This window comes from Carcharhinus amblyrhynchos, chromosome 18 (genome assembly GCF_965287045.1).
Source record: "Carcharhinus amblyrhynchos chromosome 18, sCarAmb.v2.hapA, whole genome shotgun sequence".
Lineage (NCBI taxonomy): Eukaryota > Metazoa > Chordata > Chondrichthyes > Carcharhiniformes > Carcharhinidae > Carcharhinus > Carcharhinus amblyrhynchos.
Genome location: NC_137341.1, coordinates 43246529 through 43268426, shown reverse-complemented (window position 1 = coordinate 43268426; position 21898 = coordinate 43246529). Strand labels below are relative to the sequence as shown.

The following is a 21898-nucleotide window of genomic DNA, read 5'->3' as shown; positions in this document are numbered from 1 at the left end:
AGACAGGTTCATTATATTAAAAAAGATTTGCATTTATATAGCATTTTTCATGACCACTGGACCTCCAAAAGCACTTCACAGCCAATGAGAATCTTTTGTAGTGCAGGCATTACATATTTAAACAATATCGAAACACGGTAACTAATTTGCGCATGGTAAACTCCCACAGCCACCAGATAATTTCTCTTTGTGAAACTAGATGAGAGGAAAAGAGGTCCTGTGCTTAGCCCAGCATCTCCACATCATGGAAAAGTGTTAGCCAGAGCACAAAAGATAATGTCCCTGCTGTCCTTCGCAATGCCATGGATATCACCTGTGTGGGGGGACGGGGACATTGATTTAACGCCCCATCCAAAAACAGCGCCTCTGAGAGAGCAGCACTCCCTCAACACTGCACCCGGGTGCCAGCCTTGATTGTTCAGCACAAGTCCCAAAGTGGGACCTCAGTCACAGAGGCAAGCGTCCGACTGACTTAGCCATGGGTGACACTAAGAAAAGCACACATTGGTCATTAGGCCAAATTGCTCGACAGCAAATATGACTATTAATTAATGTAAAAAGGAAGCACAAATAGGTTTAAAAATGCAGCTATTATCTGAACCTACATATTTGCACTGGGCTTGTCAGTAGGCAAGCTTAAAAGTTATAAATACATAAACTAAAATTGATTTCAACTTAGAAATATTTAGTTACCTCGCAATTGGATAAACACCCTTAAAAAATTTTATTTATTAGTATCACAAATAGACTTATGTTAACACTGCAATGAAGTTACTGTGAAAATCTCCTAGTTGCCACACACCGGCACCTGTTCGGGTACACTGAGGGAGAATTTAGCATGCCAAATGGCCAATGCACCTAACCAGCGCATCTTTGCATGAATATTTTGTATTTGAGACAAACCTGCAGATACTGTTTTAAAGTCCTGGTTCTTCCGTTCAGAGCTTCCTCGTACTGATCAAATTTCTTGCCGAGTTTCACTGTCTCCATCCCAAAGCTGGAGCATGCTTCAACTTCGCTGGCGATTTCCTGCACGGCTGCCAGATCCTCAGGACTGTATCCGAACTCCTCCACAAGCTGCTTCTTAATGTTCTCTCCAACGTACACATCAGTGCTGGGCCTCAACACCTTTGTGAATGAACGAGGAAGAGCATCTGGCCCCGAGGCAGTCTGGAACAGAGTAGCTGAACCTATTTTGAGAAAGTCGGGGCGGGGGGGTTAGAAGTAGTTAGGATTTAATGACACTCATCAAAACAATTATCGTAACCCATCAAAAAGAGGCAACTTTTGGGAATACAAGACGACATTAGACTCTGAAGTAAAAACAAGATATGAGAGGAGAGCAAGTGTAATCCACATCAAGCTCCCATTGGAATCTGAGCCTCACCCAGGCAGAGCGAACAGCTACATGGAGATGGGAATGAGCTGCCAAAGGGTTATGGGAAAAGCGGGTGTAAAAGCCATTGATGTGCCTGATCAGCCATGATTACAATGAATGGTAAAACAGGCTTGAGTGGCTGAATGGCCTAAGCCAGTTCCTATGCCCCCATGATCATAGCAGTGTTAATTTAAGCCTACTAGTGACACAAATAAATAAATTATAGTCACCACCGGAGAATTCTCTGCCAAAGATACAGGATGTACAGTATGTCTTCCTGATCGCTCCAACTGACAAATCAGCAGACTGAAAAGCTAACAATCTTCACCAAAAATATGAGGGGGGAGAAAGAACCCAATGGACATAACTAGATTACTTTATTTGGTTGAGTGAATCCATCAAAATGATAAAACTCAAGTCTGTGCAACTCTTATTCAAGAGGCAGCTAGATATAGCACTTGGGGTGAATGGGATCAAAGGTTATGGGGAGAAAGCAGGATTAGGCTATTGAGTTGGACAATCAGCCAGGATCGTGATGAATGGTGGATCAAGCTGGAAGGGCCAAATAGCCTCCTCCTGCTCCTAACTTCTATGTTTCTATGTTATTAAATTTTGATCAGATATCTGAGTCCAAATGTCTCTGTAGCTGAAACAAAACAGGAAATGCTGTAAAATCTGAGTAGGTCTGATGACGGCATCTGTGGAGACTTGCTGAGATTTTCCAGCATTTTCTGCTTTTGTTTCTGATATCAGCCTCAGCAGTATTTTGCTTTTGTCTCTGTCGTCGGACATGCTGCAAACACAGGCTGTTGGTTTGTGCAGGAAGTCTTTGTAAAACTTGGATTCATAAAATCCCTACAGTGCAGGAGGCGGCCATTTGGCCCATTAAGTCTGCACCGGCCACAATCCCATTCAGGCCTTATCTCCATAACCCCCATATATTTACCCTAGCTAGTGCCCCCGACAATAATGGGCAATTTAGCATGGCCAATCCACCTAAACCACACATCTTTGGACTGTGGGAAGAAACCGGAGCAACCGGGGGAAACCCATGCAGACACAGGGAGAATGTGCAGGCTGGGCACAGATGGTGACCCAAGCCGGGAATTGAACCCAGGTCTCTGGCGCTGAGGGGCAGCAGTGCCAATCACTGTGTGCCATCGTGCCACCCTATAACATCAAAAAATGCAATATTTACAACAATGCTATCACCAAAAGCATTCCCTTTTATCTGAATTTGGGCAGAGAGGGTTAGAATTTCATTTGGGAGGGAGTCACATGTATGGAATAAAAAAGTGAAGCCCAATGGCAGAAAACAAGCAGTTAGAAAGGAAATCTAGGATGAGAGAGAGATATATTTTAATTGATAGATCCATGGCTACAATAAAACAAAAAAATTAACAGCTCACCATCATGGGTACTCAAACTTCCATGAAATGGCGTCGAACGGACTTTTAACCGCACTTGACACGAGTTGACGACAATATTATCATTAGGATTGAGGTTACGTGTGCTAACGATGCCCGGTGCGTAATACCCCCTCATTAGCAAGTAATTGGTATGTGAAGCCTGAGGAGCCTTCACTTCAAATTTGGGCTTATTTCCAGTTTCTTCCAGATCGTCATCCTCATAGTCATCTATGCCTTCCTTCCCCAACCTAAAAATGCCAAAACCGAGTTAAATCAATCCACTTCTGACCACAATCAATTCCAGACTCAAATTATTGCACTTGAGGAGGTGCAATATAATAAAACCTGAAGTACAGAGCTACCCAATCATAAATTGGGTGGCAAGGTGGCACAGTGGTTAGCACTGCTGCCTCACAGTGCCAGGGGCCCGGGTTCAATTCTGGCCTTGGGTCATTGCCTGTGAGGAGTTTGCATGCTCTCCCAGTGTCTGCATGGGTTTCCTCCAGGTGCTCTAGTTTCCTCCGCCAGTCCAAAGATGTGTGGGTTAGGTTGATTAGCCATGCTAAATTGTTCCTTTGTGTCATGGGATTAGCAGGGCAAATATGTGGGGTTATGGGGATAGGGTCTGGATGGGATTGTGGTCGGTGTCCGCTGAATGGGCCAAATGGTCTCCTTCTGTACTGCAGGGATTCTATGATTCTAACTATATTTTGCACATATTGCCTGTATTAATATTTGTAGTTCATTGAATCATAGAATGCAGCAGTGCAGAAAGAGGCCATTCAGTCCATCAAGTCTGCACTGACATCAATCCCATCCAAGTCCTATTCCCATGACCCCATGCATTTATTCTGCTAATCTCCTTGACACCAAAGGGCAATTTAGCATGGTCAATCCACCTAACCTACAATATTTGGGATATGGGAGGAAACCGGAGCACATGGAGAAAAGTCACGCAGACACAGGGAGAATGTGCAGACTCCACATAGAGTCACCCAAGGCCGGAATTGAACCTGGGTCTCTAGCGCTGTGAGGCAGCAGTGCTAACCACTGTGCCACCATGAACCCACTGGTTATTTTGCCAATATTTTGCTCACAATGAAGCACAGACTTTATGGCACCTGTAACTATGCATAAGGAAAGTAAACTGTTGAACTCCCTGGACACTTCACAGAACAGATACTAGTGTCATAGTGCTCTTAATTCAATGCTGCTTTCTTCCAATAGTTTGATTTTTATTATTCATTCATGGGACGTGGTCATCACTGGCTGGCCAGCATTTATTGTCCATCTCTAGTTACACGAGGGCAGTTGAGAGTCAACCACATTACTGTGGCTCTGGAGTTAAATTTAGGTCAGACTAGGTAAAGGATGGCAAATTTTCTTCCCTAAAGGACATTAGTGATCCAGTTGTTACGACAATTGACAACAGTTTCATGATCATCAGTAGATTCTTAATTCCAGATATTTTTTATTAAATTCAAATTCCTCCATCCGCTGTGACAGGATTTGAATTTGGATCCCCAGTATATTAGCTGAGTTTCTGCATTAACAATCGAATGATAATACCACTAGGTCATCGCCTCCCCTAACAAGATTCTAAATTCTCTTTCGGAAGGAATTCATATTCTTATCCCTCACTCAGTTAAAAAGTATTTGAGCACGCATTAGAAGTGAGTTTGGACCAGAACATAAAATAACAAGAGGACTTACAAAGGTGTACAAAATTAACACTAGGTGCAGTGGTGGACTGGGGTTGGGAACTCGAGGAGGGCAGCATCTACAATAACCAGATTTCCTTACCTTTTTATCACCTCATTATCTACAAGTGTGCTGTCCACAACCACAATCTGCTCAGGGATTGAGACGTGGAAAGAGAGCAGGCCAAGGATAAACAAGGATACTGTAGCCACGCAGTAACCGCCGTTTCCATCCAAAGGGTAGGTGACCATTTCTGTATCAACAGGCGTCTCTTTATCCTGGAACGAGAAGGTGTTGGGGATGTCTGCCTTTCCTGCACTCTTCAACCTCTGAACAAAATTATACGACTCGGAGCAGATATTGCTGGGGAACCGCCACATGAAATTCCTACAACAAAAACCACCCAGATAACATAAGAACATAAGAACATAAGAAATAGGAGCAGGAGTAGGCCATCCAGCCCTTCGAGCCTGCCCCGCCATTCAATAAGATCATGGCTGATCTGTTGTGGCTCAGTTCCACTTTCCCGCCCTCTCCCCATAACCCTTAATCCCCTCTCTTATCAAGAACCCATCAACCCGCTTCTTAAAAATATTTAGCGAGGCAGCCTCCACCACTTCAACGGGCAGAGAATTCCAGAGATTCACCACCCTTTGAGTGAAGAAGTTCCTCCTCAACTCCGTTCTAAACCGCCTCCCCTTTATCTTGAGGCTGTGCCCCCTAGTCCTACTGTCTTTTTTGAGCGGGAAGAGTCTCTCCACCTCTATCCTATCCATCCCATTCATCATCTTATACGTCTCAATGAGATCTCCCCTCATTCTTCTAAACTCTAACGAGTACAAGCCTAGTTTATTCAGCCTCTCCTCATAGCTCAATCCCCTCAACTCCGGTATCAGCCTAGTAAACCTCCTCTGCACTCCCTCCAGGGCCAAAATATCCTTGCGCAGGTGCGGCGCCCAAAACTGCACACAGTACTCCAGCTGCGGCCTCACCAATGCCCTATACAGCTGCAGCAAGACCTCCCTACTTTTATATTCAATCCCCCTCGCTATGAAGGCCAGCATCCCATTTGCCTTCCTGACCACCTGCTGCACCTGCAAGCTGGGTTTTTGCGACTCATGCACAAGGACCCCGAGGTCCCTCTGCACCGTCGCCTGCTGCAGTTTTTCGCCACGTAAGTAATAGTCCTTCCTACCATTCTTCCTACCAAAGTGGACCACCTCACACTTGCCAACATTAAATTCCATTTGCCATTTCCTGGCCCATTCGCCCAGCCTATCTAGATCCTTCTGCAGACTCTCCACACCCTCCGCACAATTTGCCTTTCCCCCAATCTTGGTGTCATCAGCAAATTTCGACACCCTGCACTCGGTTCCCTCCTCCAGATCATCTATATAAATGGTAAATAGCTGAGGCCCCAGCACCGACCCCTGGGGCACCCCACTAGTCACCAACCGCCAATCCGAATAGCACCCATTGACCCCCACTCTCTGCCTCCTATTTGACAACCAATCCTCTATCCATGCTAACACCCTACCCCCAACTCCATGTCCCCTGACCTTCTGCAATAACCTCTTGTGAGGTACCTTGTCAAACGCCTTCTGAAAATCCAGAAAGACCACATCCACCGGCTCTCCTCTATCCACTGCCCTAGACACATCCTCATAGAACTCCAGTAAATTTGTCAGACACGACTTCCCTTTAATGAAACCGTGTTGCGTCTGCCCTATCAAGCAATTCCCTTCAAGATGCCTCGCAATTTCCTCCTTAATGACGGATTCTAACATTTTACCTACCACAGACGTTAAACTAACCGGCCTATAATTCCCCGCCTTTTGCCTGGCACCCTTCTTAAACAACGGCGTAACATTAGCCGTTTTCCAATCTTCCGGCACTTCCCCGGAATCCAGCGACGTCTGGAAAATAACCACCAAGGCATCCACTATCACCTCCGCCATTTCTTTCAGAACCCTCGGATGCATTCCATCCGGTCCTGGGGACTTGTCCACAATCAGCCCCTCCAGTCTGTTGAGCACCACCTCTCTAGTAACAGTAATGTCATTAAGACCCTCCATTCCTACCACCTTTCCATCGCTAACACCTGGCAAATTATTCACGTCCTCCTCCGTGAAGACAGAAACAAAAAAGTTATTCAAGACCTTCGCCATATCCCCATCCCCTACCACTAGCTCCCCTTTCTCATCCTCTAAAGGACCAACGTTCACCCTAGCCAGCCTCTTCCTTTTTATATATTTATAAAAACTCTTGCTATCCTTTTTTATATTAAGTGCTAGCCCAGCCTCATAGCTTCTCCTACCCTCCTTTATCAACTTCTTTGTCAATCTTTGTTGACATTTAAACCTTTCCCAATCCTCTTCTCGCCCACTACTCTTAGCTACTCTAAATTCCTCCGCTTTTAATTTAACACTTTCCTTCACCTCCTTCATTATCCACGGCTTATTACCTCTCTTCCTACTGTCCTTTTTAACCATCGGAATAAATGCTGAAGAGCTCTCTGAACTCAAAATGAAAGCATCAACTGCACAGTGAGGGTTGCTTTACCACAATCACATTGATTTCTCTTTTTCAGAAGCTGTGCTGCACAACTTTGACTCAGTACGAAGTTTCACAACACCAGGTAACATCCAGCAGGTTTATTTGGAATCACAAGCTTTCAGAGCACTGCTCCTTCGTCAGGTGAGAGAAGTGATTCCACTCATCTGATAAAGAAGCAGCGCTCCAAAAGCTCATGATTCCAAATAAACTTGTTGGATTTAACCTGGTGTTGTGAAACTTCTTACTGTGCCCATCCTAATTCAACGCCAGCATTGCCTCATCACAACTTTGACCCACACAGTGGTTCAATACTTAAAGCTGTAATCCCTTTGAGGAGTTGCAATTTGAAGTAACTATCTGGACAAACAGAATCCTATTGTACTTAAAAATTTTTAATTGGATATTATTCCAAAAAATTAAATGGGTGCTAAAAAAACGTTGGTTCCTAATTCATTACAATGAAGTAACTCGCCACATATTAAATGTGCTCAGTCAGTTGCTGCACAGTTTGCAAAATCCACAACTCACATTAAGAACAGCTCATAAAAATTAAAATTGGCAAATGGTTGGAGTTTGGCAACTTCATTTTCAGAAGTTACGCTACATACCTGTAGTACGCCTGTGATAGTTGGTAAGACATTGGTGCGAAGGGCAAGGCTCGGCTCTTCTTGGGGCCCAAAGCTTTACTGACCCTGCGACGGTTTACCAAGCTTCGTTGTTGAAACTCGAGGAATACTTTCACCAGCACTTCATCCTTGTACTGTTTGTACAGATGAAAAGTCTAGGAAAATAACAGGCGTCAAAATGAGGGTGACACAATCTACACTAAATGCATACAACATCCTGATGTAACACAAGTTAAAAAAGTTTAGAATAAAATCAATCTTAACATACAATAGCAAGGAATATGGCTCTTTTTGCCAGCCCTTGGCATTGTAATCTATTGTTTGTTTCTTCTGAAAAGCATTTTACCAGTGGTACATCCTTCAGTCTTTTAAAAGCAAAATGCTACGGATGCTGGAAATCTGAAATAAAAGCAGAAAAGTGCTGGATAAGCTCAGCAAATCAGGCAGCATCTGTGGAGAGAAAAACAGTGTTAATGCTTCAAGTCCATATGTCCCTTCTACAGAACCGAAGAGAGGTAGGAATGTCATGAATTATCTATTTGGAGAAAATGGGGCAAAATAGAAGGGCAGGGATAGGTCAGAGCTAAGAAGAGACTGATAAAGGAGTCATGGACATAAGACAAAGAGGAGGGTTAATGGTGCCATTAAGGACAGAAAAGTGCTAATAGTGGCGTAAGGTACGATAGCAGAATGTGCTAATGGGAGCAAAACCGAATGAAGGACGGGTGACTATGTGGGGGAGTGATGGAGTTGTGTTGTGCAAGCCAAAAGAACTGAAAAATCATAAATAAAAAGGGACTGGGGGTGGGGGGGTTCAAGACAAAGGGAAAGTTCGCAGTCTTCAGTCTTTTAAGTTAGTGCTGCTGAGCTAGCAAGGCAGCAGAGGGGAGAAAAAAAACAGGATCCTTGCATATCAGCAAAACTTTTATCTTTCCAATGGAGGGACAATTTCTTTGTTCATTCACAGGATGTGGACATCTCTGGCAATGCCACCCTTAACTATCCACAGGATTGTTGGGCAGTGATTCGCCTCCTTGAATATAACTGAGGGCTTGTTGGTCTATTTTAGAGGACAGTTCAAAATCAAACATATTGCTGTGGGTCTGGAGTCAGAGAGACCAGAACAGGTAAGGACAGCAGATTTCCTTCCTTAAATGGCACTGGTATATCAGATGGATTTTTACGACAATCCAGCAGTTTATGAGTCACATTACGGATGCTAGCTTTTCATTTCAAATTAATTTAATTCGTTAAAGTTAAATTCCCACGTTGTTGTGGTGGGATCTGCACTCATGTCTCTAGAATAATCGTCCAGGCCACCAGATTACTAGTCCATTTCCATAATCATTGTGCTATTGCACCTGATAGATGGCAGTAAGGACAGAAAAGGTACTATACTTTGGAGCACTGAACATCAGCCTGGTTACTGTACTATTAGGGCACATGACTTAACCTATGATTTATACAGCCAGTTACGATGACTAACTTTGGTTGTGCAAATCTATGCAGTGGCTGCACTGGGTACTATACAAATCAGCAATATGACAAGGGAACTCAATCCAGTCCTTACAAGGACGTCACACTCAGACTGCCATTCCCAAGTTAACCCAGCAGTGCTGAGACTCACTTCATGAGACTAGTTAACACCACAGAATCTGAGACTTGACTCTGCCATTCTGACGAAGGGTCATCCAGACTTGAAGCTTTGGCTCTATTCTCTTTCCACAGATGCTGCCAGACCTGCTGAGATTTTCCAGCATTTTTCTGTTTTTGTTTGCTAAGACTTGAATGATCCAATGGCTAACACCTTAGGCAGCTAACCTATTGGAAGGCAGTTACATTTTTAACCAATGCATTATTCAGCATATTGCAGAGAGAGTGATAGATAGGCGGACAGAGTAGCTTGGTAGTGAGGCCTGCCATATCTTACTGAGCTGTGACTCAGTTGATAGCAGCCCCATCTGAGTCACAAGATTCCTGGTTCAAATCCCACCGCAGGGCTCAAGCACAAAAACAAACACTAACACTTTGATACAATACTAACAGAGAGCTGCATTTTCAGATGAGATGTTAAACCAAGGTGCAATCTGCCATTGCAGGTGGCCGCAAAAAATCCCACTTTCCTTTGTTGAAAATTAGGGGAGTCAACTGTGGCATCCTGGCTAATATTATCTTTCAATCAAAATCAGCCAAACAGATTTACCCCGGCCATGATCACACCTGCTGTTTGCGGGAAGTTCAGTGCAGAATTTGGTTGCTGTGTTTCCTACATTACAACAGTGACTGATCTTCAAAAGCACATTATCGATGAGAAAACATGTTAGAACATAAGAATTAGGAGTAGGAATAGGCCATATGGCACCTTAAACCTGCTCCACTATTTAATAAGATCATGGCTGATCTTTTCATGGACTCACTTACCCGCCCGCTCACCATAACCCTTAATCCTTTACTGTTCAAAAATGTATCTATCTTTGCCTTAAAAACATTCAACGAGGTAACCTCAACTGCTTCACTGGGCAGGGAATTCCACAGATTCACAACCCGTTTGGTGAAGAACTTCCTCCTTAATTCAGTGCTAAATATGCTGCCCCTTATTTTGAGGCTATGCCCCCTAGTTCTGGTTTCACGTATCAGTGGAAATAACCTCCCTGCTTCTATCTGGTCTATTCCCTTCATAATTTTATATGTTTCAATAAGATCCCCCCTCATTCTTCCAATGAGTTTAGCCGCAATCTACTCAGTCTTTCCTCATAATCCAACTCCAGAATCAATCCACTAAATTTCCTCTGCATCCTCTCCAGTGCCAGTATATCCTTTCTCAAGGAAGGAGACCAAAACTGTACACAATATTCCAGGTGTGACCTCACCAGCACCTCATACAGCTGCAACGTAACCTCGCTGTTTTTAAACTCCATCCCTCTAACAATGAAGGACAAAATTCCATTTGCCTTCTTAATTACCTGCTGCACCTACTTTGAGTCAATCCCTTGTCACTTAATGTATCATATAAATGCAAATCTTTCTTTACTTAAAAGATGATATAAACTATAGCCCATCAAAAGTTGGATTCCAAATTAAAGAATCAATACGTTTATTAAAAAAGTCACATGAATTTGAGATGAGATTCACCACCTCAACTATTAAAATACCTGAAATGACTGGCATGACTTCATCTGTGTGTCGGAGAGAGCCAAAGTGCTCTGAATGAAATTCTGCAGGACCAAGTAATGAATATCATCGACGCTATAATAGAAGAAAAAGTAAGCTTCCTTTAAATCCATGATAGTTTGACATCATTCATTCATGTCACAAAGCAACTCCATTTATACTCCAATTCACTTTCAATGTAGTCCACAGTCTCCACTGCTCCCAGCGCAGTCTCCTCTCTCTAAATTGGGGAGACTAAACGCAGACTGGGTCTGCTTTGCAGAACAGCTTTGCTCTAACCGCAAGTATGATCTGGTCATTTGCTATTTCAACTCAGCACCTTGTTCTCGTGACACATGTCCATCCTCAACACTGCTGCAATGCTCCAGTGAAACCCAACACAAACTGGAAGAATATTATCTCATCTTCCAATTAGCTCTTCTGGGCTCCATATTGAGCTCAACAACTTTGGACTGTGAACTTTCCCCCTCATCTTGACACACCCCTCTGCTTTGGTCTTTGTTTTTGGTTTCTTGGCTTGCCCCATAAAATCCCGCTCCTCCCCCAAACAGTCACCTGTCCCTTGTTGTTCAGTTTTGCTTCCAATGAGCACTGACCTCTTTTCTCTTATTAACACATTTGGCTATCTTATTATACCACTATTTGCATTCTTTAGGCCTTACTGGCACTATTAACACCCCCTTTGTCTTATGGCCATGACACCAAAGTCAACCTCTTTAGGTCCAACCTATCCCTAACCTTCCATTCTGCCCACCCCCCTCTCTCCAACCATACAATTCGTGACATTTCTAGCTCTCTTCAGTTCTGTGGAAGGGTCATAAGGAGTCAAAACGTTAAATCTATTTCTCTCCCCACAGATGCTGCCAGAGCTGCTGAGTTTTTCCAGCATTTTGCCAGGGTGGAAAAGTCAATTACTAGGGGGCATGGGTTTAAGGTGCGAGGGGCAAGGTTTAAAGCAGATGTACGAGGCAAGTTTTATTAACACAGAGTGTGGCGGACACCTGGAACTCGCTGCAGGGGATATAGTGGAAACACTTAACGATGATGAGTTTTAAGGGGCGCCTGGACAAATACACGAATAGGATGGGAATAGAGGGATATGATCCACGGAAGGGTAAGGGGTTTTAGTTCAGTCAGGCAGCATGGTCAGTGCAGGCCTGGAGAGCCGACAGGCCTGTTCCTGTACTGTGATTTTCTTTGTTCATTTTATTATTTCAGATTTCTAGCATCCGCATTATTTTGCTTTCATTTGTATTATTTGGTTTGTCGACAGAAGGCTGCAGCCAATTCGCTCCCACCAACTAGACTCCTTCTACATGGTTCAAGCTCCCTTATTTTTGCCAACTTAAACTTTCAAAAATAATTTGTCTGTTTTATTGTGTGAATCCTTGACAACACTGCCCCACTACATTGTGCAGAGCAGCACTTCCCCCTTACAGTCCCCAGGGCTCCCTTATTACTATAAACGATAGATTTTGATTCGATATAGCTGCAAAACGAGAGAAAATTAATTGACAGACAATGCAGGGGAATTGGAAATTGGGGGAGTTGTAAAATGAACCGCCAACCCAAAGTGAAAATTTACTCTAACGTGTTTTAGCTGGAGGAGGGTAGGGACGTCTGACTAAAGAGTACCTTCCCAGATTGTATTCTTCCTCTGTAATGACTTGTAGCATTTCAGATGTTCATTACTTCTGTACAAGACCTAAATCTCTATTAGACAATAAACCACCAGAAACAGAAACTGCCTTTTATACCTATGCAGGAAGCTTTTGCTTCTTACAGTGAACTTCAGCATCTAGACCTGATCTTTGAAACTATGTATTTAATTGAACAAATTACCTTTTAATGTTATCCTGCTTCTGATTTTCAGTGCCTTCTTCCCCAACTACCAAAATCTTGAATCTAGGCAAAGAACAGAAGATAAAAACAGGAACAGTATGCATTAGAAGGATGGGAAACAGCAGCCCTTCTAGTTATCGCACCTTGAGGTTTAGAAATTCTCTTTCTTCCATCTCTTTTTGTTGCAAAGATGATAGAAAAACATTTACTCCAAAGCTCTACATTAGTATAACTGCGGGAAACACCATGGGTGCGATTTTCCCCCAAAAAACCAAAGTGCTCTTCGGGTGGGAAAATGGGAGGCTTTCCCGCACGTTTATTGAGCGAGCTAAGTTAAATGAATTTCTGGCACGCTGTGCGGAATAGAAGCCGTCAGGGCGTTCAGGGTGGGTGGGGTGCCTAATTCAGCCCAAGAGGCCAGCATCAGACTGCTGAGGGGGCCAATGTGCGTGCGCTGATCTCCCAATATACTGGGAGACCAGTTGACATGCACCACCCCCCCAGGTCACCAGCCCCGACTACTGTCCTCCCCCATACCAATGGCCCACCACCCCAACACACCCCCATCTCCCCAACCAAACATCATCAGCCCTGACTAGGCTGGCATTGCCCAAAGGCATTGCTCAATCTCCCAGAGGGCCTTGATGGCCTCCAATCCCACCTGCAAGGCCATCACACCTTATGCGATTGTCACTGCTGTGTAACACCACCAGCGGGGTCAGAAACATTAGTGAGCCCAGACGATTGCACCCTGGGCTCACTAATTAGATACAAATCATTATTTGCACATTGTAATGCCTCGCGCTGTGCCCCCACCCCCTTCTACATCATGAGGCTGATGACATTGAAAAAAATGGCCCAGGAAGATTGCAACCGGCTGGATATGATTCCTGTTTTTTGCCTCACGCTAACATTTTCCAGGTCAGAATGCTACTCAAGCAGCGCAGTGGTCTGGGAAAACTGCACGCCACATATCTGCTCAGTTTGTCTTGCAGATGGATACAGCTGATACCAGGAAGTCTTTATGGGGTGATAAATGGAAGGAATCACATGCCACCAAAGTACAGGTTAAACTTGTAGCTTGTAGATACCAGTTTGCGCAATTTGTCACACACTGCATTCAGCCCCCAGAACTTAGTGCCTATAAAATAGCCATGGGATCCTTTCAAATGGAAGACACTGCTTTTATATGGTTCGCATATATTTAGTTTGAGAACTTATTTTCCCCGTGTCAAATATTTTGATAAACATTGCGATCTTAAACATACTACATCGAATGAGTAAGAAGTCTCACAACATTAGGTTAAAGCTCAACAGGTTTATTTGGAATCACGAGCTTTCGGAGTGTGGCTCCTTCATCAAGTGAGTGATGAAGAAGCTGTTCCTTCTTCAAGACTCATTTGATTCCAAATAAACCTGTTGGACTTTAACCTGGTGTTGTGAGACTTCTTAGTGTGCCCACCCCAGTCCAACGCTGGCATCTCTACATCATACGTAGAATGAGACTTCCACATAAAGTTAAAAATCACAACAATTGTGTACAAACTCTCAACTTTACAAATGTGTGTTCACAACATGTCTGGCAGCACAACACAAGCAGAGACTACTGCAGCATCATTGTTATTTGAATATACCGGGCACGTATTGTTTCAAATAAAAACCTGCATTCAGCACTTTACCTGGCAAATAATTCCTGCAGTGTGTCTGGAATCTCAATATTTCCAGATCCAATTGCAGAGGTGAACTTCTGCCTCAGTCTTCCCACAAATTCTTTAAACTCCTCGGCGCAAACCTGCGCAATAAAGCAGTTGTTTCAACACAAGTGTACTTGACCGAAAGGGAATAGTGCTTTCCACAAATAACAATCGAAGAAATCAATAAACAGACCCCTCCAGCCATGGTCACGGATAGTCCAGCAAGAGACTAGCAGTCATTTAAAGGAATCTTTCAACATTACTTAGGCAGACCTCAGCTCAGGTTGGTTACTCTGGAGTGGGGATTTTCATCCCGAAAACTCAGTCTCTAAACCTATTTTTGCCAACTTTTCAGGTAGTGTGGAATCAGAATAATCAAATCTGACCAAGTTGTTTAATTGCCTCTCAGCAGCTGGGACCCAGTTCAATTCCTGGGTTGGTCACTGTCTACGCTGAGTCTGCATGTTCCCCCGGGTGTTCCGGTTTCCTTTCACCGTCCAAAGATGTGAGGTTCGGTGCACTGGCCAAGCTAAGGGGCACAGTGGTTAGCACCGCTGCCTTACAGCGCCAGGAATCCAGGTTCAATTCCCAGCTTGCGTCACTGTCGGTGTGGAGTTTACACATTCTGCCTGTGTCTGCGGGAGTGTTGGTTAGGCATATTGGACATGCTGGTTAGGCTTATTAGACGTGCTAAATTTTCCCTCAGTGTACCTGAACAGGCGCCGAATATGGCGACTAGGGGATCTTCACAGTAAATTTAATTGCAGTGTTAATGTAAGCCTATTTATGACACTAATAAATAAACCAAATCTACTGTGATTAGATCAAAAGTATCTTAAGTTTAAAACTTATTTATTAGCATCACAAGTAGGCTTACATTAACACTGCAATGAAGTTACTGTGAAAATCTCAGTTGCACACTCGGGCGCCTGTTTGGGCACAATGAGGGGGAATTTAGCAGAGCCAGTGCACCTAACCAGCACGTCTTTCAGACTGTGGGAGGAAACTGGAGCACCCAGAGGAAACCCAGGCAGATATGGGGAGAATGTGCAGACACCGCGCAGATAGTGACACAAGCTGGGAATCAAACGTGGATCCCTGGCGCTGTGAGGCAGCAATGCTAACCACTGTGCCACCATGCCGCCCTGAAAAGGTGCGCCACTATGACCACTTAACAACAGGGAGAGATTTTAAGGATGTAAAGTATAAAGTGATTTGGTCAGAAGAAAGAGGAGAAGCAATATAAAACAAAGGATACGTTTCTAAAGGGGTTGCAGGAATAGGGAGAATTGAGAATATATTTTGCACAAATTGCTGAAAGTGAGAGGACAGGTTGAGAAAGTGATTAGAAAGGTGTGCTGGGCTTCATAAAGGGGCACAGACTATAAAAAAAACGAAGTTGTGATGAACCTTTATAAAAACACTGGTTCGGCCAATTCTGGGCACTGTATTTTAGGAAGGATGTGAAGGCTTTACAGAAGTTGAAGAAAAGATGAATAAAAATGCTTCCAGATCTGAGGGACTCCAGTTACATGTGTTGATTGGGCTGTACCCCTTTAATCATCAAGGTCGAGAGGAGGTTTGTTAGAGGTATTTGTAACTATGGGGGATCTAGACAGAGAACATGAAGAGAAATTGTTCCCGCTGGCAGAGGGGTCAAGCAACAGGGGACACAGACTTAAGGCAACTGGCAAAAGAGCCACAGGCAAAATGAAGAAAAACCTTTTTACACAGTGAGTAGACAGTTAACAGAATGGCTGGTTCATGATGCAGAGCGATGCCAACAGCGCAGGTTCAATTCCCATACTGGCTTATCCATGAAGGCCCTGCCTTCTCAACCTTGTGTGGTGATGCTCAGGTTAAATCACCACCAGTCAGGTATCTCTCTCAAAGAAAAAGGGGGAAGAACAGCCGAGGCAACTTTCACTCATTTCACATCGGATTTGGAATGCAGCGCCCACGAGTGTGGTGGAGGCAGATTCAAATGTGGCTTCCAAAAGGGAAGAGAAAAACAAGGCTATGTGGAAAGGACTAGCTAAACTGCTGCCGCAGAGTTCCAACGGACATGTTGCGCCAAGTGGCCTCCGTCCATGCTGTAAACATTCTATGATTCTATCATTTAAACCGGGCTTGGTTGCCAGTTCCAAATCATTTTGGATGCTGTCCTCTTGGATTGATCGTTTATCATGTAATTACCATCGTTCTGGATGTTTATTCATTTATTTCCTTGACATTATCCACTGGTAGAGGGAACAATGCCATTGTTTACCTTGCTGTCCTGATAGTTGTTCTTTTTATTCATAATTTCATTGATTAAGGCATGATCTTCATAGACTTCAGCGAGGCAAATTCTGCCAACATGAAAAAAGTAGGATCTTAAAAGCTGCACGAAAATATCAGTAGGTGCCAGATACATTTGGAGAAGCCGTTACTCAGCTGTTATAGGCTGTATTGTTAATAGCCAACACCGGAGAAACCAGCCATTTCACCCAACTGGCTTACAACAGCTTTAATGACCCACGTGACTCTCATCCCACCCCTCCTATCAGCATGCCTTTCTGTACCTTTCTTCCCCAACTACCCATCTAGTCTTTCCTTAAGTGCATCACATTCAACATTTCACATAACTGTTGTAATCCCATCTGTTACCATCACAGCTGAATGCGAAGTAGAAAGAAAATCAAAAAAAATCAAGTCCACTTTTTGCGTTAGAGTATTTCTCCGCTTTTCTATTCTTAGCCTTCCAGTGTCTGACATCTCTTTCCATCTCCCCCCATTCTCTTCCCCCTGCCTCCCAAGAGGAAGCCGGACTAGTGTCTGCCCAAAGCAATGACACTGGGAGCTGTATCTGTAAAAAGTCTGACAACATTTCACAGATACTGTCAGTATGCCTCATCCACTACATAGCGCCATCCCAAGGCTGTGATTAAGGGAGTCCCAAGACATGGAGATGTACAGCTCAAAACTTGCATTGAACCACATGGTGATGCATCAGACTGGGTCTCCTCTGCTAAGGAACATCACAAATCTGTCAGCAAAAATACATCTTTACTCTATTTCCCATACTATCCTTAGACCTAAATGAGGATCAGTTTTGTATTGTACGCATCTGTCCACTTTGCAATTGTATTAAAACTGCCCAATCTCACTAACTATAGGTCCTTTACACTCCATCTCTGCCTTATCCTTATAACCTTGTATATTCCCCGTTTTCAGATAGCAATTCGATTCCCTTTTGAATCTTAACCGAACATGCCTCCACCACCCTCACTGGAAGTTCGTTCCAGACTCTAACTACCATCTGGGTGAAAAAAAATGCTTCTCACGTCACTTTTGTCCATTGTTTTAAATCTGAGCCCACAAGTTCTGATGCTGTCTTAGGTGGGAACACTTTCTCACTATTTACCCTGTCATACTCCTTAGGATCTTGAATACCTCTATCAAGTCTCCTCTTAGGCCTTCTTTGCTTTAAGGAAAACAGTCCCAATTTTTTCAATCTGTCTTCAAAGTTATATTTGTTTATTCCTGGAGTTATGCTTGTGAATAGGGACAGCATAGAGGCACAGTGGTTAGTACTACAGCCTCACAGCTCCAGGAACTAGGGTTCGATTAAAGGCTTGGGTCACTGACTGTGTGGCGTTTGCACGTTCTCCCCATGTCTGCGTGGGTTTCCTCTGGGTGCTCTGGTTTCTTCCCACAGTCCAAAGATGTGTGGGTTAGGTGGATTGGCTATGCAAAATTGCCCCTTGGTGTCAGGGGCATTGACTAGGGTAAATGTACGGGGTTATGGGAATAAGGCCTGGGTGAGATTGTGGTCGATCCAGACTTGATGGGCCGAATGGACTCCTTCTGCACTGTAGGATTCTATGATCTATGATTTTCCTCTGTAATCTCTTCAATTCCTTTAAATCATTCCTCAAGTATGGTGCCTGGAATTCGTACTCCGGATGAGATCCGAGTAGCATCTTAAACAAGTTCAACATGATCTCCTTACTCTTGTACTCAATGTCCCTATTAATAAAGCCTACGATGCTTTATTAACTGCTTTCAGTAAGTAACTGCAGATGGCGAGGCTTAAGTACATACACAGTGAGGCCCATCTAGTCTTGCAACTCCTTTAAAGTTTCTCCCTTTTTATATCCTCCTTATTCTTCCAGCCAGAATGAATCACCTCGCACTTCCTTGCTTTGAATGTCACCTGCCACTTGTCTGCTCACTCCACCAATGTACCTATGTACGTCTGAAGTTCAAAACGATTCTCATCACAGTTGACATTGTTTCCAATCTTCATATCATCTGCAAATTTTGAAATTATGTCCTGAATGCCACAGACTAGGTCATTAACATATAACAGAAAGAACAAATATCCCAACACTGACCCCAAAGGAATGCACTACAAACCTTTCCCCAACCTGAAAAGCAGCATTTATCACTACTCTGTTTTCTGTCAGCCAATTTCTTATCCAAGTGCCTACTTTCCCTTTCATTCCACTTGCTAAAGTTTTGGTCACAAGTCTGTTGTGTGGGTCTCAAAAGCCTTTTGAAAATCCATATACAGTACATCAACAGCACTGCCCTTATCAACCTTCTCTGTTACTGCCTCAAAAAACATCAGCAAGTTAGGTTGACACGATTTTTCTTTCCTCAATTATCCAGCGCTTGTCTAAGTGACTATTGATTTTGTCCCTCTCAATATAGTTTCTAGAAGTTTCCAGACTCCTGAAGCCAAACTGATTTGTCTGTAGTTACCAGCTTTATCCACGTAGCCCATTTGGAACATTCCCCATTCTCCAGTGTTCTGGCGTCACCCCTGTGTCTAAGAAGAACTATCTTAGAAAGAGACTATCACTAGTGCCTCAAACATTTCCACTCTCATTTCCCTCAGTATCCACAGATGCATCTCATCAAGTCCTGGGACTATATCTATTTTAAATGAAGACGGCACCTCGAACACCACCTCCCGCTCAATTGTAAATTCTTCTAACATATCAATTAACTTCTTTCTTACCTTCGTCCTTTGTAAAGACAGGTACAACGTGTTCGTTTAATACCTTTATTATTCCTTCGGCTGCCATGTACAAGTATCTTCTTTTAAAATCACTAATCAGCCCTACTCTTTCTTTTACCATTCTTTTATTTTTGTAATTGCTTATAAGCTTTAAGATTCCCTTAATGTTAGCTGTCAAGCCACACACTAGCGTGACTCAGTGTAAAGTCTTTGCTGCAGATCACACAATTATCTGTTTAGACATCATACATAAGAACATAAGAGCATAAGAAATAGGAGCAGGAGTAGGCCATATAGCCCTTCGAGCCTGCCCCGCCATTCAATAAGATCATGGCTGATCTGTCGTGGCTCAGTTCCACATTCCCGCCCTCTCCCCATAACCCTTAATCCCCTCTCTTATCAAAAACCCATCAACCCGCGTCTTAAAAATATTTAGCGAGGTAGCCTCCACCACTTCAACGGGCAGAGAATTCCAGAGATTCACCACCCTTTGAGTGAAGAAGTTCCTCCTCAACTCCGTTCTAAACCGCACCCCCCCCCCCCCCCCCCCCTTTATCTTGAGGCTGTGCCCCCTAGTCCTACTATCCTTTCTGAGCGGGAAGAGTCTCTCCACCTCTATCCTATCCATCCCATTCATCGTCTTATACCAGACTAGATAAGTGTGGATATAGATTTGTAATTGCGAGGGAAATTCCCTTTCCCCTCTAAAGTGCCCCTTAGATTGATCCTGAAAAGAATCAACAAGTTTTCAGCATCTAAAAAAGACTTAAATATAATGGGCGGCATGGTGGCACATTGGTCAGCACTGCTGCCTCACAGTGCTAGGGACCTGCATTCAATTCCAGCCTTGGGTAATCGTGCGGAGTTTGTACATTCTCCTCTGTGCCTGGGTGGGTTTCCTCTGGGTACTCCAGTTTCCTCCCACAGTCCGAAGATGTGCAAGTTAGGTTGATTGCTCATGCTAAATCGCCTCTTAGTGTCAAGGGGATTAGCAGGGTAAATACATGGGGTTACAGGGATATGGTCTAGGTGGGACTGTTGTCGGTGCAGACTTGATGGGCTAAATGGCCTCCTTTTCCACTGTAGGGATTCTATGATAATTTGGCACAGTTCTTTGCTATGTAGTATTCAGTTAGCATAGTTGGCTGAACAGCTGGCTCGTGATGCAGAGTGATGTCAACAGCATGGGTTCAATTTCTGTACCGGCTGAGGTTATTCATGAATAACTTCTCCAACTTGCCCCTCACTTGAGATGTGGTGATCCTTACGTTAAATTACCACCAGTCGGCCCTCTCCCTAATGGTCATCTGGGACTATGGTGACTTTATCTTAGTGTTCTAACACTTATTCTGATTGTTACCTGTCACTATTCTTCAGGAGTAGCAATCTCACCTATAGTTAAGCATCGTCTGTGGATTCTTGAGGATGTAACGGGATCGACGTCCTACAGCAAGCGACGTTTTATCCAAAGCCACTTCGAGATAATTGTGCATGACATCTCTCACTGTTTGCCAAGGAACAAAGGGTCCCTTCACCTAAATGCAACAAGACATTTGGTTTTCAAAAAATTGTGTACATTTGTGTTTAACCCAGTTTTACCTGAATCAGTTGCCTTGCTTTGTCACAGCCTGACTGAAAATGACACTCTCCTCCTACCTTCACAGGAGACTTCATTCAAGTGATTGCTACAGAACTCCTCCACATCTTGCCTGATAACACTCCCAAGAGTGTTAAAAGGCAGCATGGTGGCACAGTGGTTAGTACTGCTGCCTCAGTGCCAGGGACCCAGGTTCGTTTCCTGACTTTGCACTGTCTGTGCAAATTCTGCACATTCTCCATATCTGTGTGGGTTTCTTCCGGGAGTTCTGGCTTCCTCCCACAGTCCGAAAGACATGCTGGTTAGGTGCACTGGCCATGTTAAGTTCTCTCTCAGTGCATCCGAATAGGCGCCAGAGTGTGGCGACTAGGGGATTTTCACAGTAACTTATTCACAGTGTTAATGCAAGTCTACTTGCGACACTAATCTATTAGACTGGCATTTAAGGTCTGTAGACATTGTTATGGATACCAGCAGAGGTTGGCACCTGTATCTGGCATTCCCAACCTACAACAGAGGAGTTCCTGCATGGTCAACCATGTAGGTTAAAGGTATCTTTGACTACATCTTCAGTAATAGAATAGAATAGCACATTATTTTGAAGTCTTCTGCATGAAATTGTTGACAGCTGCTCATGTGAAAATGTTAACAGCAGAATTTGAATACAGGAGTAAATGGTAATTAAGATAAATATAGGGGAGTGTCTGATTGAAATGGCCTGAGGGGCTGAATGGCCTTTTACAATTCCTCTAGTATTTTCGACAGCAATGAGGACAATTCTTGGCATTACACATGCTCTAAGCCAAATTCATCATTATGACACTACCCGTGCAGGGAACCCAAAATACAAGCAAGGGATAATATATATTTACGAGAAAAGGTGAAATTATGAATATCTGAAACAATTCCTATGTCT

General features: G+C 43.7%; 1 protein-coding gene across 2 annotated transcripts in view; it reads right to left on the bottom strand.

The window, feature by feature from the left end:
- The window catches only part of gtf3c1 (general transcription factor IIIC subunit 1), a 95149-nt gene that overhangs the window by 15449 nt on the left and 57802 nt on the right, over nucleotides 1-21898 (bottom strand). For both annotated transcript variants that reach the window (XM_080206913.1, XM_080206914.1), the window contains 9 exons: nucleotides 20778-20920; nucleotides 16647-16728; nucleotides 14363-14475; nucleotides 12684-12746; nucleotides 10823-10916; nucleotides 7653-7825; nucleotides 4591-4875; nucleotides 2788-3035; nucleotides 904-1190 (listed from right to left, as the gene is read on the bottom strand). In XM_080206913.1, the coding sequence (XP_080063039.1) occupies nucleotides 904-1190; nucleotides 2788-3035; nucleotides 4591-4875; nucleotides 7653-7825; nucleotides 10823-10916; nucleotides 12684-12746; nucleotides 14363-14475; nucleotides 16647-16728; nucleotides 20778-20920 (1488 nt within the window). The remainder of the gene's footprint in view (nucleotides 1-903; nucleotides 1191-2787; nucleotides 3036-4590; nucleotides 4876-7652; nucleotides 7826-10822; nucleotides 10917-12683; nucleotides 12747-14362; nucleotides 14476-16646; nucleotides 16729-20777; nucleotides 20921-21898) is intronic.